The 16,293-nt window shown below is 35.2% G+C and overlaps 1 protein-coding gene across 4 annotated transcripts in view; it reads right to left on the bottom strand.

Annotated features, from left to right (window-relative positions):
• Positions 1 to 135: 135 nt before the first annotated feature.
• LOC127941367 (sodium/myo-inositol cotransporter 2-like) overlaps positions 136 to 16,293 on the bottom strand; it is a 32,311-nt gene continuing 16,153 nt past the window's right edge. For 2 of the 4 annotated variants that reach the window (XM_052536376.1, XM_052536381.1), the window contains one exon: positions 13,325 to 15,019. In XM_052536376.1, the coding sequence (XP_052392336.1) occupies positions 14,936 to 15,019 (84 nt within the window). In that variant the 3' untranslated portion in view covers positions 13,325 to 14,935. Of the gene's footprint in view, positions 1,080 to 1,457; positions 1,597 to 2,106; positions 2,323 to 3,296; positions 3,466 to 6,014; positions 6,166 to 7,411; positions 7,520 to 7,616; positions 7,753 to 7,896; positions 8,103 to 8,184; positions 8,266 to 9,424; positions 9,531 to 9,601; positions 9,707 to 10,645; positions 10,706 to 11,130; positions 11,236 to 11,973; positions 12,046 to 12,217; positions 12,377 to 13,160; positions 15,020 to 15,326; positions 15,495 to 16,293 lie in introns of those variants that run through there. The other 2 variants (XM_052536387.1, XM_052536370.1) reach the window with 2 other exon arrangements.

Raw genomic sequence — 16,293 nt, 5'->3', positions numbered from 1 at the left:
TCTAAAGATACAGTTGATTTACTACATGCAAAAATATGATTTGTACTTTGAAGTATTTTTCCTGGGCTGCGATGCAGACTGCATTAGGGCATTACAGTCATTTTTGTATTAGTATAGTAGTTTTTAACATTTGTGATTATGTTTTACAGGGTAGTGAAGTATGTACTACCAAGTACCATTATCAATTTATTTGATTAATCCATCCTCTTTTGACCACTGAAATAAACCCTGCACAATCTATTATGAAATACTTCATTCTCAAAATGACCAAAGATGGGTTTTTTAAAGTGCATGATCGTGTGTCAGAGCTTTAGTGGGTTGTTTCATGTTGTATGTGATGCAGAAACGGCACTGACAACATTAATGTGAACGAAAGGGTTAATGGATCAGTCGAGCTCAGGAACCGTCAGCTAGAAAGCCAAAGTCATTCATTCCTTTCATCAATGAGTATGCATGTTTATTTCTGTGGATAAGTTATCTTGAATAGGATTTCTTAATTGTACTTATTGAGTTTTTGTTTCACCTCCTTTTGTGGTGTGTGTGTGTGTGCATTTCCTCCATCTGAATTCTAGTTCTTTCTCCAGTGCCTCAGATGAACAATTGTTGTACAAATTCATTTTTTTTCTGATTACTATGTCTAATAAAACGCTTAATTACAGGAACCAAATATATCTCAGGGTTTTTTTTTTTTAGTACTGTTTAATTTACAGAAACAAGGAAGTGTTGGTTACACAACAGTAAAAACTGATTTATGATGATATATAAATAAGCACATTGGGGTTTTTATTAAGTATACACTCCATGAAGATTGTCTTTCACACCAGTCAGTCACAAAACATTATAAAGGGGAAGTGACTATGCCCAGAAAGCGAAGAGGAACACAGCCACTGATATACAGATGATGAGGTTGGCGTTTACCAGGTGTCTCATACAGGGGTCTTCCTCGAGCGAACACGTCACAGTCTCTGGAGGAGGAGACTTGGGCTTCTCTCCTTTCTGCTTCTCCATTCCACAGATCCAGAACAGAGCAGATTTGAGTTTAGATGAAGCCGCCTTGCTGGACGCAGAACTACAGGAGTCTGGTGACAATAATGCATTTAGAATTACGTGTAAACAAGTTATACCTGCATGAATATACTTTGAGGATGAGGTGTATTAAATTTTTATTATTATTACAATTGGCAATTTTTTTTTAAATGCACTGATGGTCAGATATTAATTGTAGATGTAGAATGCTAAGTAATTTTTGGTGTCATAGTATGCTCAAATCGATTTAATTTTCTCCAAATATTTTAGATATTTCTCATATCTTTCCCCTAATTGCAACAAATTTAAAATAACTAATGACTCTGTCTCCCTCTGCAGGATAACTGCACTATTAAAGTAAAAGAAATATGCATAAAACTAAATATGGCCATTTACTGTATCTGTGCCTGCATATGGATGGGGCAAAGTACCTTCTTTTGTAGGATTTGCATCGTTGTCCATGTCTTTTGGGCACACTGTGACGTCCTCAAACGTCTGGAGATCTGAAACTGCAACCTCTTCACTTTCTTTCACAGGATCAAAGCGTGTGTACCACGTCAATCGACTGATCTGGAAAATGACAAACCTGCATATGAGCGTATTCTTCAAAATAAAATAATAGTTCACCCAAAAATTCTGTCATCACTTCCTCCCCTTCAAGCTGTGCCAAACATGTATTCGTTTCTCTTTAGAAAGAAACTATTCTGAAGGATGCTAGTAACCAAAACAGCCATTGATTTCTATAGCAAGTAAATGACGACAGTATTTTCATTTTTGAGTGGACTATCCCTTTAAGGCAGGATTATTCAAATCTTGTCCTGGAGGGCCAATGCACTGCAGAGTTTAGCTCCAACCCTGATCAAACTCACCCCCCTGTGATTTTCTAATGATCCTGAAGACACTGATTAGCATGCTCAGGTGTGTTTGATTAGGGTTAGAGCTAAACCCTGCAGAAAAGTGGATCTCGTGGGTCACATTTGAGTACCCCTGCTTTAAGGTTTATAAGAGTTTTTTTTTTTTTTTCAAACTGGGTAAGTGTTGGTTTTATGTGAGTGTGTGTGTGCATGCACGCTTTCTAACCTGCTCTGGTTTGGGCTTCTCTGTAGCCAGACTAACACACACGACCACGATGAGTGTGAGGAGGGTGAGAATGACGGAGAAGTACAGGTAGTGAACATATTTGATGATGTCAGGCCTGGTGTCGCTCTCGTAGCACTGAGGTGTGGGATAGACGAAATCCAGAATCATCCTTGTACAGCCCACCACCATGCCCACTATCAGACCCCAGAATGCACCCTACACCAACACAACAGAAAAATGAATGAAACGAGACCATGTGTGTCCCAAACTGCGAACTTCTGACCTCTATCTACTTTGTAGAATAAATGAATAGTGTTCAAACTGAAAATTCCAAAAGAGTGCATTGCTTAATATGAAAATAAAAAAAATTAAAACTTGTTGCACTTATTGAACTCAAAAAGCAGAGAAGGGGCTATCAGATTCAGATGCTAGATTATAAATAACCTTCTGAGATTCATACAATAGCCAAAAGTACATGATGGAAAAAAATGCTTTGGTAAAACAATCATAAAATAAAAAAAGTTGAAATTATGAGATGCTTTGTCATAATTATAATGAGATATGTCAAACCATGACAATCAAATATGAGATAAAGTATAAATTATAAGATACTGCCATTGAGAAGTCTGAGATTCTAAGTCATAATTATGAGATACATTTTATGAAATAAAAAAGTTGAAATTATGGCATATTGTCACAATTATGAGATAAAATCATGAAAGTCATAAATCTGAGATAAAGATCTAATGAAAAAGTCATCATTATGAGATGTTTTTATGACAAAAAGCTAAAATTATGAGTCATCATTTTTGAGATAGAAAGTCATTATGACAAAGACAAAATTATGAGTCTTAATTATGAGATAAAAGGTTGAAATTATGACATAATGACTGTCATAAGTTTGGCTTTTTATGTCATTAGCCAAAGCATGTTTTTTATTATTATTCTGTGGCAGAAATGGGTTTATGTAGTACATACAAAAGTGCATAGTGTATATAGTAGGTCATTTGGGACACAACTACTGAGTGAGTCATTGATTCATAAACTACTAATCCATGCTACTTAAACCTCATTCACAGTTTCACCCAGGTGTAATTTTAAACAAATGATTAATGAATGCTTTTCAAAATCATATCAAATCTTGATCTTACTTGAGTGCTTAATCTACTGTAAGTACATAAGTTTTGTACCTTCTCATTGGTCCGTTTCCAGAAGCATCCCGTGAAGAAGATGACCGTTATGGGGGGCTGCAGGTACATACTGATAGACTGGATGTAAATGAAGAGCTGCCCCCCCTGACTGGCCTGAACCAGAGGAATCCACAGCACTGACACCACCACTAACACCAACACAAACACTCTTTGAGATGGAAACACACACACAAACACAGCAGCTGAAACAGTCCAGCTTTACAAGAGAGCAACATTTAGCTTTGCAGTTGTAGAATGACAATACTAGATTAATTTACCATAAGCAAACCAATGAAAGAAGGAATTTATTTGTTAATAGCTTCTAACCACCCAGCATCATGAGAGGTTGATATTTGGTTGAATAGAAGTTCTGACATAGGGTGACCAATTCTATGTCAGGACAATGTCTAAGGCCAATGTCAATATGACGTAGGACACTTAAAGGGACAATAAGTAACTTTTTAGGTATTTTATTATCTAAAATCAATATTTTTATTCATAAATATGCCCTCAATGGTGTACAAATACCTATGCCAATGTTTAAACTAATCCTCGTAAATTAAGAATTTATTATCTTTATATACATGGGACGGTAGGTCGACGGAGGCTTCCATGTAGTTCCGCCATCTTGCAAAACTATAAAAGCAGAGAGGGACAAAAAGTACTAAGCCAACGCGTTTCCACAGCGCGTTTTCGGTCAGAGCCAGAAACGCAGGTGCAGAGCAGTGAGAGGCGCTTGAAACTGCACCGGCAAGTTTAAAAGTCTGGATTGCATTCTTATTATGGACCATACATATGCCGCGCCACAGGAGAAGAAAACATAGTCGCCAAAACAGTCAAAAATAGAACGTAAAAGGAAACGTGACCGTAGATTACAGAAAGCAAGAGTTAATGTCGGGGAAGCTTTTTCTAGGTGGAAAGAGCTAATGCTGGATAAAGATTTCAAAAGAGACGCTGAAGTGGCCAGTTTTCTTCTCGACAGGTAAGTCAGTGTTACAATCTATATTACAATATTTTTTTATATCTAACAATGCACATTATTCAGAAAATATAACGAATAAAGAAGACATAACTACTAATTACAATATTTCATGTTTTCCACAGTCAGTAATTCATACTGTAACATTCGTTTGTTAGTTGTCATGTTGCAGTTTGTTTGAAATAACATACCTGTTCACCTGAAGGAAAACACGACGAAGTGCTATTAGAAGACATCCTGTCAAAGCCTTTTTGTACATATCGCCTACCGTAGATGCAACGCGCATTTGAAAAAGCGAGGCGCTGGAGAGCAAAATGAGTTTGAATGCAAAATACAATTTCACCACTAGATGGGAGTAATTCCTACTTAGTGTCCCTTTAAGTAATTCTGCTGATGTTGATATTTCATTGCTTTTAATTTGTGCTATTAAATAATCAAAATTCAGTGTCTTTCAAGCCATCTTATTGATGTTAAACATTGACAGTTAATCGTCAACCATGAAAATGTAATCAAAAACCAATGTCTGCTAACATCAAAATGTTAATGTCCACAAAACTTCATTAGATGTTGATATTTAATTGGTTTTCAAACATGGTATTAAATAACCTAAATTCAGTGTGTGTCCAATGCTGGAGGTTTATGCAAGCCAACATTTGGTTTTGGCATCAATCCGATTTTCCTTTCCAACCAAAATACAACATTTTCCAATGTTGGTAGTTGATGTCAAGCCAATGTTGGGTGTTGGCATCAAAATGATTTTCATTTCCAGCCAAAATAACACTGATTAATAATGTTGATGTTGATATTTAATTGGTTTTAAGTTGTGATATAAAATTACCAAGATTCAATGTCTTTCAAACATCGTGTTGATGTTAAACACTGACAGTTAATCATGAGGTAACCTATGGTAATCAAAAACACATGTCTCCTAAATATGACAATGTTAATATCTACATAACAGAAAATGATAAGATCATTAGATGTTGATTTCTCATTGGTTTTCAGTCTGGGTTTTAAACAACCAATATTCAGTGCATGTCCAATGTTAGAGGTTGATGCAAGCCATTGTTGGGTTTTGGCATTAACCCATTTTTAATTACCAACCAAATTAACGTCAGCCTGTTGTTAGAGCCTTTCTGTGTACTTTTAAATGCATACAGCCATTTTATGTCTTGACAATGTTTAACATCATGTCAATTTGATCGAGAACACTGACAAATACAGCTGATGTTGATATTTTGTTTGTTTGGGCTATTAAGCAACCAAAATTCAACGTCTTTCCAATGTTGGAAGTTGATGTCAAACCAATGTTGGTGATTTTCATATCCAACCAAATTAACACTGACGAATAATGCTGATGTTGATATTTGGTTGGTTTTCATGCTACTAAGTAACCAAAATTCAATGTCTTTCAAACATCATACTGACATTAAACACTGACAGCTAATCATGAGTTAGCGTATGGTTTATCAAAAACCAACATGTAAAAACACATTAATGTCCAAATAACATTAGATTAAAACATCATTAGAGATTGCTATTTCATTTAATTAATGATGGAGGATGAAGGCAAGCCAACCCTGGATTTTGGTGTCAACCTGATTTTCCTTTCCAACCAAATGGTCCAATGATGGAGTCTTTCTGGGTACTTTTAAATGCAAATAGCAATATTCAGGAAAGATAAATTGATCAATTGTTCTTTAGAATCTAGTGTATATATCAGCTTGTTGTTGTCAAACCTTCCCACAATCATGAGCTCCCACTCAGAAGCAGTGCGGCGGATGTTTCTCCAAAGGTCCATGGTGAAAATGGTGCTGGAACTGTTGAATATGGAGGTCAGAGAGGACATGAGAGCAGCCAACATCACAGCCATCATTAAACCCCTCAGACCTTGACAAACACAGAGGGAGAAAATGATTAATCACAGCCACCTGTTCTAGAAACTGAAAATTGTAGAAAAACAACCTACAAACCACTTTTATTACAGAGGCTAAGTTGTATAGGTTTTAGTGAAACTGCTATAAATTGGTTCAATGATTTTTTTATCTGGAAAAACTCAGTGTGTATCGTATTAAAAAACGAGAAAAGGTGTTCCACAGGGTTCTATTTTAGCACCAGTTTTATTTTCTATTTATATTAATGACGTTGGTCATGGGATAACCTGAGCTAGAATTAATTTATATGCTGATGACACAATTATTTACACAGTAGCACATCCGGTGAATCAAGCCATAGAGGTCTTGCAAGAATCACTGCAACTGTCACTGTCCAACTTAAAATTGGTTTTAAACTCAAAGAAAACAAAATACATACTTTTCACTCATCGTCACAATGAAACAGATTAATCTATTTCAACTTTACAAGGAGAATCTATTGAAAGAGTAAGTTGTTATACATTCTTGGGCATATGGTTGGACAACAAATTGGAATTTTATGTACATATTGAAAAACTTTTGAAAAAGCTTAGACTTAAATTGGGTTTTCTTTCCTGCTTAAAGAAATGCTTTCCTTTTGAAGCGAGAAAGAGAATTATACAAAGTTGTTTCCTGTCCGTGTTAGCTCATAGTACGTGATTTATATGCATTCAAGTTTATCTTGGACTATGTACAACATTTTGCCTTACGTGTTGTGACAAGTGCTTCTTCACGAACTCATCATTGTTTACTGTAAGAATTGGTGGGATGGTCCTCTTTGTTTCAAAGAAGGAAAGTGCACATGCTGTTGTTTATCGCTAAGGCACTGTTAGGTAAATGACCTTTTATCCTTTTACACATGTAATCACAACACTAAATCTTATGCTTAAGAAGTATATTCGAAGCTTGGCAAAACTGCCTTCTCTTTTTTTCTTTGCTCCCTCATTATGGAGTGAGTTGCAGAGTGTTATTATGCTGGAAACACTCCCCTCTTTACATTTAAGAAAAAATGTACTTGCTATGAGTAAATGCTTGTTGTTTTTTTATCAAAAAAAAAGTCACATATTTGTAATCATCTTAATGTAGGACATAATTTTGTTAGTTTTATGTGTTTGTAGTTGTTCTATTTTGAAACTTTTTATGCTGCCATTTTGGCCAGGAATATCTTGGTAAAATAAAGGATAAATGAAAATAAAGAAATAATCCTGGAATCTCACTGATACCTGCAGGAAGGAGCTCCATGACCAGTTTGGCGTAAGCAATGTCTGAGCAGCCCACCGGATTCCCACAAACTTGTTTACACACATCCGGGTCTCCACAGCCCACCTCATCTACAATTCACACACACGTTCACATACATTTTAAGAAAACAAACAGTGTTTAGATGTTCAAAGGCCTTCAACTTTAGTGTTTGCTTCAGTGACGCACCAGGGTAAAGTATCCTGCTGATCATGCCTGGAATCACCATCATGAAGAAGGGCAGGACTTTGAGGTAAGCGGCAAGCAAAGATCCTCCTTTAGCATGCACAATGTTCTTCGAAGCAAGTGAACGTTGAACTATGACCTTCACACAGGAGCGATAACAAAATATATTATGTTTGGAGACAGATGATGAACATCAGATTAGATAGATCTACTTCTGTATATCAGCCATCATGAGAACTGTGTTTAAAATAAGTAAGACCAGTCAGCCCTGCTGGTTCTTCACCTGGTCAGAACACCAGTACCACATGGAGGGTATGGACATGCCCAGGATCACCCCGGGCCAGGGCAGGTCAGAGGTCACAGGGTGACGGAATATGTGAAAGGCATCCTCCCGTGGGATCCCGCAGGTGGTGTTGGGCACTCGGATGGAGGGAATAGCCTGAGGATACTTGTCCAGGACAGCTTGAAAACCCCCAACCTCTACAAAACCTTCACAGCGACATTGAGAAGAGTATTTTATTATTGTTTTCCAGGCTTCAGGACTTCAATCCGCATCATTGCTGGCACTCACTGAAGCCCATCAGGATCAGGGCTCCGATCACCATGACCAGAGTCTGGACCGCATCGGTGTAGATCACTGCCGCCAGACCACCTGTGACCACATCAGATTAGAAGACTTCCTCATTTCTGATTTCATTACAATAGTGCTGTCTACACTGCAACTATAACATTTTTCCATCAGATGAACGATCACAAAAAATAAAAAAAATTGAGTTACACTTTATTTTAAGGTGTCCTTGTTGCAGTTTAATTATACATGTAAGTACTAAGTAATATAACATTTATTATAACACACGCACACAAACACGTTTGTTTTTGTGAAAAGTGGGTTCATCCCATAGGCGTAATGGTTTTTATACTGTACAAACTGTATATTCTATCGCCCTACACCAACCCTAACCCTCACAGGAAACTTTCTGCATTTTTACTTTCTCAAAAAAACTCATTCTGTATGATTTATAAGCGTTTTGAAAAATGGGTACATGGGTTATGTCCTCATAAGTCACCCTCTCCTTATAATACCTGTGTCATACCCATGTCATTATACAGAGTTGTCCTGATATGTCACAAAAACAAGAGCACCCACACACACACACACACACACACACAAAAAGCTGCCTGACTTTAATTGCTTGCACTTTTAATGCTTGCAGCAGACAACATAACCGTGCAGACTTATAATAAACAGAGTGTTATTTATCCTCTGTGATATAGATGTTAATATAGTTATCCTTCTTGGTGTGAATGGGCCTCAACTAGAACTATGAAGTTTTAATAATCGTTCAAATTCTGTGAGAATGGGGACGCCCACACCACAACTATAACAATAACAACACAGAGGAATGATACTGTTGGAATAACCTTCAAAAGGATTCCAGCTGGTGAACCATAAAAACACTGATAGACAATCAGAATACATGTGACTTCAGAGCAGTAGTTTGATTGGTCTATTTAGGCTATTTGATGTGTAGTTTGTATTTGTATTAGTAGTAGTAAAATTAAGTATGCAAGTAAGCAGTAGTTTTATATATTTTTACCATAGACATAAGTAATATTTTATATGTCTATGATTTTTAAGGTTTCGCTGCTCAATATTTACTGCTGCAAATATATCACTGTTGTAAAGCAATTAGTTGTTTTTTACGGAATTTTGAACCCACTCACACAAAACACTTGAAGAGACAGAGGGAGTGTAGGCGCTTATATAGTTATCATTACAGTTATCGCTAAAAAGTGATCAAATATCTGACCTGCGATGGTGTATAGAGCGGTAATGCCAAGGAGCAGAACCACAGCGAGGTAGATGTCCCACTGCAGAGCCTGCTGGATGAACACAGCTCCTGCATACATGTCCACCTGCACACACAGCTCACGGCTGATCAGCACATCCGCTCTGCTAATTACACTTTTACATCTGCCATACTTACTGATATTTTTGTGAAGATGTAGATAAAGAGATATAAAACACAAAGAAATAACTGTATCCTTTTTCCACCAAATCTTTTCTGTAGATACTCGGGCATTGTTGTGACCTGCAAAATAGTGTAAATTCATCTTAATTCACACAAACTGTAAAAACAACCAGATGGACACAGTTGCAAATGGATATATGCAACTTTTGAACATTAATTGTAAAAAGTGTGTGTGTGTGTGTGTGTGTGTGTGTGTGTGTGTGTGTGTGTGAGTGTATAAAAGTGACAGGAAACATTTTTACAATCAATGTGGAAACACTTTATAATAACCTGCATTGATAAATCATTAACAAACATTATATAATTCTTAAAGGATCATTAGTTAATGTAAATTCACATAGCTAGAAATGTTTACTAATAAACTTATTAAACACTATCTAATGCTTAACAGATAGTTATTTTGTATAAATTAAAATGCTTAGAAATGTCATAAAACTTATATGATTCAATTAAATATATTAATTAAATATGTCATTAAATACATGAACTCAAGTTAAATTACTTTTTTTTTGTATTCAAAAGTGCAACAAATCAGCATTTAATAATTGTATGATTTCTGTTAAAATCATTTGTAGATTTTTAAGAAGTGCATGACCGTATAAATTGAAAGTTTAATGACATGTAAGCATTAACTAATGATTTGTTAAGCATTATATACAATTTGTTAATGATTTATTAATGTAAGTTATTCTAAATAAATACTACAGTTACCAACTGTTTTAACAATGCTGAAAATTTAGCTTTACCATCACACAAATAACATGTTAAAATAATGTAATTATATTTCACAATAATACCTTTTTTACTGTATTTTTTTTATCGAATAAATGCAGCCATTGTGAGCATATAATACTTTTTTTTAAATGCTTAAAAATGATACAAACTGCAAACTTTTGAATAGCAGTACATACAATTTTTTTTAATAAATCACTTTTATTGCTTGAGACCGGTTAAATATACCACAAGTGTATGCATTACTGAATTCTGTTGCTGTCTCACCCTTGATGCAATATAGATGGGTAAAAACAGCCAGCCCAAGAGCAGCACCATCAGCATGCCCTGCACACCAACACAAGACATGATGAATCTCTGAGACATTACCTCTGTTACAGCAGAAGCACATTTCTGTCAAGACAACTCTCGGAGGGATAACACCTCATAGCAGATCTATACAGGTGGAGCTGGGGAAGGAGGAGGCTTTCTGACGCAAGCTGTGACTGCTATGGCCATCTCAAGTCATATATCTGAATGTTGAGCAGCGAGCTCATTGGCTACTGATACAGGAGAGAACCAATCAGCTGTGCCATGTGATAATGATGTCATTACGTCAGACTGAGATAAACCTGGCTCAGAGTTTCATGCCAGAACTCTGTGTGTAGACGTCACTCATTCCCAGAAGTCTTAGCTTTTTTACATAATGTACTCTATGAAGTGGTATATTAATGCACTCTCTATCTCTTCAATTGTAGATGTGGTGTGCTTACGTTCCATTCATAAGCAGTGGCTGCGATACCCGCGGCCGCCCCAGAGCCGGCGAGACCGATGAAGTGACCACTGCCCACATTACTGGCAAACAGAGAGGCGCCCACCTGCACAGACACCACAGACGAGGCCGAAATTACACCCGACCTAAGGTTTAGATTCAATTTAAATATTGCATTTTTCATCATTTAACTAAAAAGACCTTTTAAAACATGAATCTCCCCTGATCACACTGCACCCCGAAATCAAAAGGGAAAAAAATATACATTTCGCATAACAGGCCAATTTGTTAGGTCTTAATTATTTTCATTAAACATTTTAAGGCATTTTTCATAACCATAATCTATAAATAAAATAATTAACTAAAACTGAAACCATAAACCATTTTGCTTGAAATAAAATTAACTTAAACTTTAACTGAAATAAAAGAATATATAAAAAACATGAAGTACTAAAATAACTTAAAATAACCTAAATAAACTAAAACAGATACAGTAAATAAATTTTTTTAAATAAAAAACAAAAACAGAAAAGAGAAGAGAAAACACAACAACAACAAAATGACTAAAACTAACCAAAATTAAAATGAAATCTGAAAATATAGAAGTCAAATCTGATTCAAACTATCAACAAGAACCGGTGGGAAATTGTGCTTAAATGTCATGAAAATAATAACAGAAAATGTTAATGCTCCTAAAAATAGGCTTTTATTTTATGCATACAATTTTTTGAGAAGTAACACTGTATAATGCATACATTTTTTGTATTAAAGAAATGAAAATAATGTCAAATGTAAATGGTCTTAAAAATAAGCTTCATGGTTTGATTGAGATTTAATCACTTACCGGCCACCAAGTCATATTTTTGCCAGCAAGGAAGTATCCATCCACCGTGCTCCTCTTGGTCTTCCACATGGACTGTTGAGTGAGCAAAGGTTATAAATATTCCATAAACAAGATGTGAAGCCATAAATGTGATAAGTAGCTCATTTACTGGAGTTAAATTCAGCTACAACACGTGTAATATTACACAGACAACAGACACTTATTATAGAGAATAAAGATCTAGATACAGCTTCAGTTAACTTACCCATAAGCCCACTGCCAGAACCAAGAGGAAGTAGATGACAAGCACCACTATATCTGTGTTGGCCAGGGTGGTCGGGCGCGAGGTGTCCTCTGCGGTGGGGGAAGGGGAAACATTGGGATGCTCGGTTGCAGCCATGAGGAGTTTCTCAGGTACGTGTCACTTTATAACAACAGATAACAGATAATCGCTGTCATCAGCACACTTTGACAAACTCACTCGGTGTAATGATATGAAGAAGTAACTGTGTGCATGTTAATACTTCTCCAAGAATCACAGAGAGACTGGGTATAAGTTACAGAGGAATGGCAAATGTTTGCCTATGGAGTGTAAAACTTAAATTAACCCCTTAGTAAGTTCAGGAAAACCTCAAACAGAAATGGCATTACCCTCGCATTTTCTGATTTCAAGTCCACATTTGATAAAGAAACCATACATAAGCCATGTCTCCTCGCAGATACTTTGGATTTAATCATTTTTACTCTTGACAGAAGAGAGAAAGATATGCAAACATGCTAACAAAAGCCTTTCAAAGTTTGATTTTAGCATTAAAGCAATTGCATTATCTTCGGTCTCAAAATATCTGAAAACACACACTATTAGTTACCTAGTAAAGGGTTTCCACTACTTTTCACTACTCAAGTTGTTCATTATACAGAATTTAATGTTTGCGTTTCTAAAGTGCAATTTAGAAACTTTTAAAACTAGTTTTAAAAAAGAACAAGGGCTAAAAAATGATCATTGTAAAAAGTTAAAGGTCAACACCTTCAGCCTGAACCTGAAAATCTCAGCATTAGTAAGTTATAATGCTAGTCACCCATAGTAAATCATACCCAGGTAACAACACATCTACATACTTTACTGATTTAGTCAGTTTTACTTACTAAAGTTGTAGCAGTATAAAAGCAGTATAAGAGAAACAGAGGAACTAAAGTTAAAGACTCACCTAAATAACGGGTCAGAAACAGGAAGAGAGCTTTAACTTAATATACAGTGCATTTAAATAGGACAGAAGGGTCTCCAGTGAATGAGCGCAGAAGTTTCTCTGATGATCCCTCTCTGATCAAAGGGATCAAACTCCACACGGTTTCATGTAACTCTTCACGCTGGTTAAAATGTAAGAGCATTTTATTACCAAAACAGTAATGACAACAGAATGTTGCAACATCTCTTATACAGAGTTACTCAGTAGAAGCAGCAGCGTGGATTATACATGATTCATTACAAAAGAAAGGAAAACAGATTCTGAAATAACTTTCATCTGATTTCTCAAATTAATGAACAATAATAAAAGTCCTGTATACTGCCCTAGAAGTCTTCATAACTTCACTAGTTGGTGTTTTTTTTTTTTTTTTGCATGTACTGTATTAACAACAGATATTAATCTTATATGGCACTTTCAGTCCAGGTCCTTCAAATGTATTATTTTTTTTTCTTTGGGCCCTCATCCCATCCATGATGAGAGTTTGAAATTAGCTTTTAACATTGTGAAACATGTCCTAAAATAAACCATTAAAAACAACAAGTAAAATACAAACATGTTACGAACTTTACTGACATTCAAATAATGACTTGTAAACTATAAATAACAATAATAAAAGACAGCTAGGAAATGTGCTGTGATCATAGATGCATACATTTTCTTTTTTATTCATATTACAAGTACCTTACATTCAGTGGTGATTAAAACAAAAAAGAGGCAAAGATGAGTTAATAATAAACATGATAAATATCAATGATAAATATTGCTATATAAAGATTTTTACACCTGGAAAACCAGTCAATATTGTGATAAAGGCTCAATCATATGTGCATTTATTTATTTGTTTATGTATTTTTACATTCAGATAGTTTAATACAAATCATACGGAAAGTTCCATATAATTATTTAAACATTCATTATAACTCGAAGGACAGAATGATACAGGAATCATATGATTATTATTATTATGGAAATAAAGAATTAAAAGCAGCACAAAAGTTAAATGTTAATTAAAAGTTAATATTTAAAAATACCAAAAGCATTTAGTGAAATCATAATCTAGCTCATCGTTGTTTTCCATAGCTAGTAAAGCAATAATATAAGAACCGTATCTCGTATTGTACAATAATATATCTTGATCTATGCACTTTGCACTTATATATTCTGTGTATGAGAAATTACTTTTTATCATTTAAGACATTAAATCATCAAAATATTGGTTTACAGTGCAATGACCAACAAACAGCTCCAACCCAGGATGTTTGAATACATTAAAGCAGAATTAAGACACATTGTTGAAGCACTTCTCCTAAACAACGGCTTCATTAAAATATCAAGTCAGTCGAGATCTGACATCCACAGTCCTAATTACACTCTAAATTAAACATCTTATCTAACTGCACTTATTATGATTTACAAAATCCACAGCGAAAAGTCTTGTGGCAATTATGCCCCAACAATGGACTCCATTCCTGGTTTTTGAATGCCAGGAACAATCACAGAGTCCATCCCAGGCCATCTTTCCCTGTACCTTTTGCTCTACTACAGAAGCTCTTCCGTCCGATCTGTGCCTGGGAGTTCACTTGTGCATTAGTTGCTATTGTACACATGTCATTGACTTACTATAAGCCTATTACTAAATTTAGACTGGACAGTGGACAGTTAGTGAACATTTATGTACTGTAAGTCTCTAAGCATTTGTTTGTATGAGTATGTTAGCCTCATGTTGGGTGGTTTCTTCACCAGGCTTCAGGAGAGGTCATGCGAGGGCTCCTGGGGCTGCGTGGAGGGTTTTCTGTAGACTGGATGTCACTCAAAGTCCTCTAAATAGAGCAGCACACAGCAAACACATTGACAAACATATATAACACCTTTCAACTGCATTGAAACCTCATGGCCACTCTTAAAACTAAAGGTTCTAAAAGTTATTGTAATGCAACTAAAAAAAAAAAAAACATTTTGGGTTGGCTAAAGAAACTTTCAGTGAAAGCTTTTTTGGCTATTCAAGATGAAATTTTGATACAATCTTGGAAATATTTAGCATTACATCACTTGCTCAACAATGATCTTCAGAATTGAATTAGTATTTTTGGTCAGAAGGGATAGTTTAATGATGGATTTGTTTCTTACAAACATGCATCTTTTCGCTTCACAAGACATTGATTGATGGACTGGAGTCGTGTGGACTACTGTGATGATTTTATCAGCTGTTTGGACTCTCATTTTGACGGCACCCATTCACTCCAGAGGATCTTGCCCATTTCTTGCTCACCAATGCTACATTTCTCCAAATCTGTTCTGATGAAGAAACAAAATCATCTACATATTGGATGGCATGAAGGTGAGTGCGTTTCCATTTTGGGTGAAATTTTCCTTTAAAATGAACTTTAAATGATCTTTTAATGTGAAAAACATTTTAATAATTTAATTAAACTTCTTCCACTATAAAGCACCTTTTGTGCATTGAAGAGGTTCTATGGATGTTAAAGCTGCATTATATGTATATATTTCTTTTATTTTGGGGGGTTATAAAGTATCCAAAATAAATTACTGAGCAAGAACATAACCAATCAGTGTTCAAAACCATCTCCTTACCTTAGCCCGATTCACAGCGGTGAGCTTGTAATGTTTTATCATTTGAGTAAAACTCCAAACTTACGTAATGTAGCTTTAAATGTTCTTCATGGAAACACTGATGCAAATAAAGAACCTTTAATTTCAAGAGTGTACACATCAAAGTCTAATAATTGTCATTGTTAAATGAAAAAAAAAAATAATAATAATAAAAAAAAAAAAAAAAATATATATATATATATATATATATATATATATATATATATATATATATATATATATATATATATATATATATATATATATATCAGCCAAAATTCAATGAATATCAATGGTACATCTATTCAACACGAGATTCATGCTTTTCTTTATTGTGCATATTGCAACTTTCATTTCTTTTGATTTAGCAGTGCATTCAGTGTTGTTCTTTGTTATAGACATTCTAAATGTCTGTTAACTAGTTGTGTTGTAAGCGATCAGAATGTACATAAAAAAGCCCTCAAGAGAGCTGGGAAGGAAGAGT

The sequence above is a fragment of the Carassius gibelio genome, chromosome A3 (assembly GCF_023724105.1).
Source record: "Carassius gibelio isolate Cgi1373 ecotype wild population from Czech Republic chromosome A3, carGib1.2-hapl.c, whole genome shotgun sequence".
NCBI classification, from domain to species: domain Eukaryota; kingdom Metazoa; phylum Chordata; class Actinopteri; order Cypriniformes; family Cyprinidae; genus Carassius; species Carassius gibelio.
This window is presented reverse-complemented; position numbering and strand designations above follow the sequence as displayed.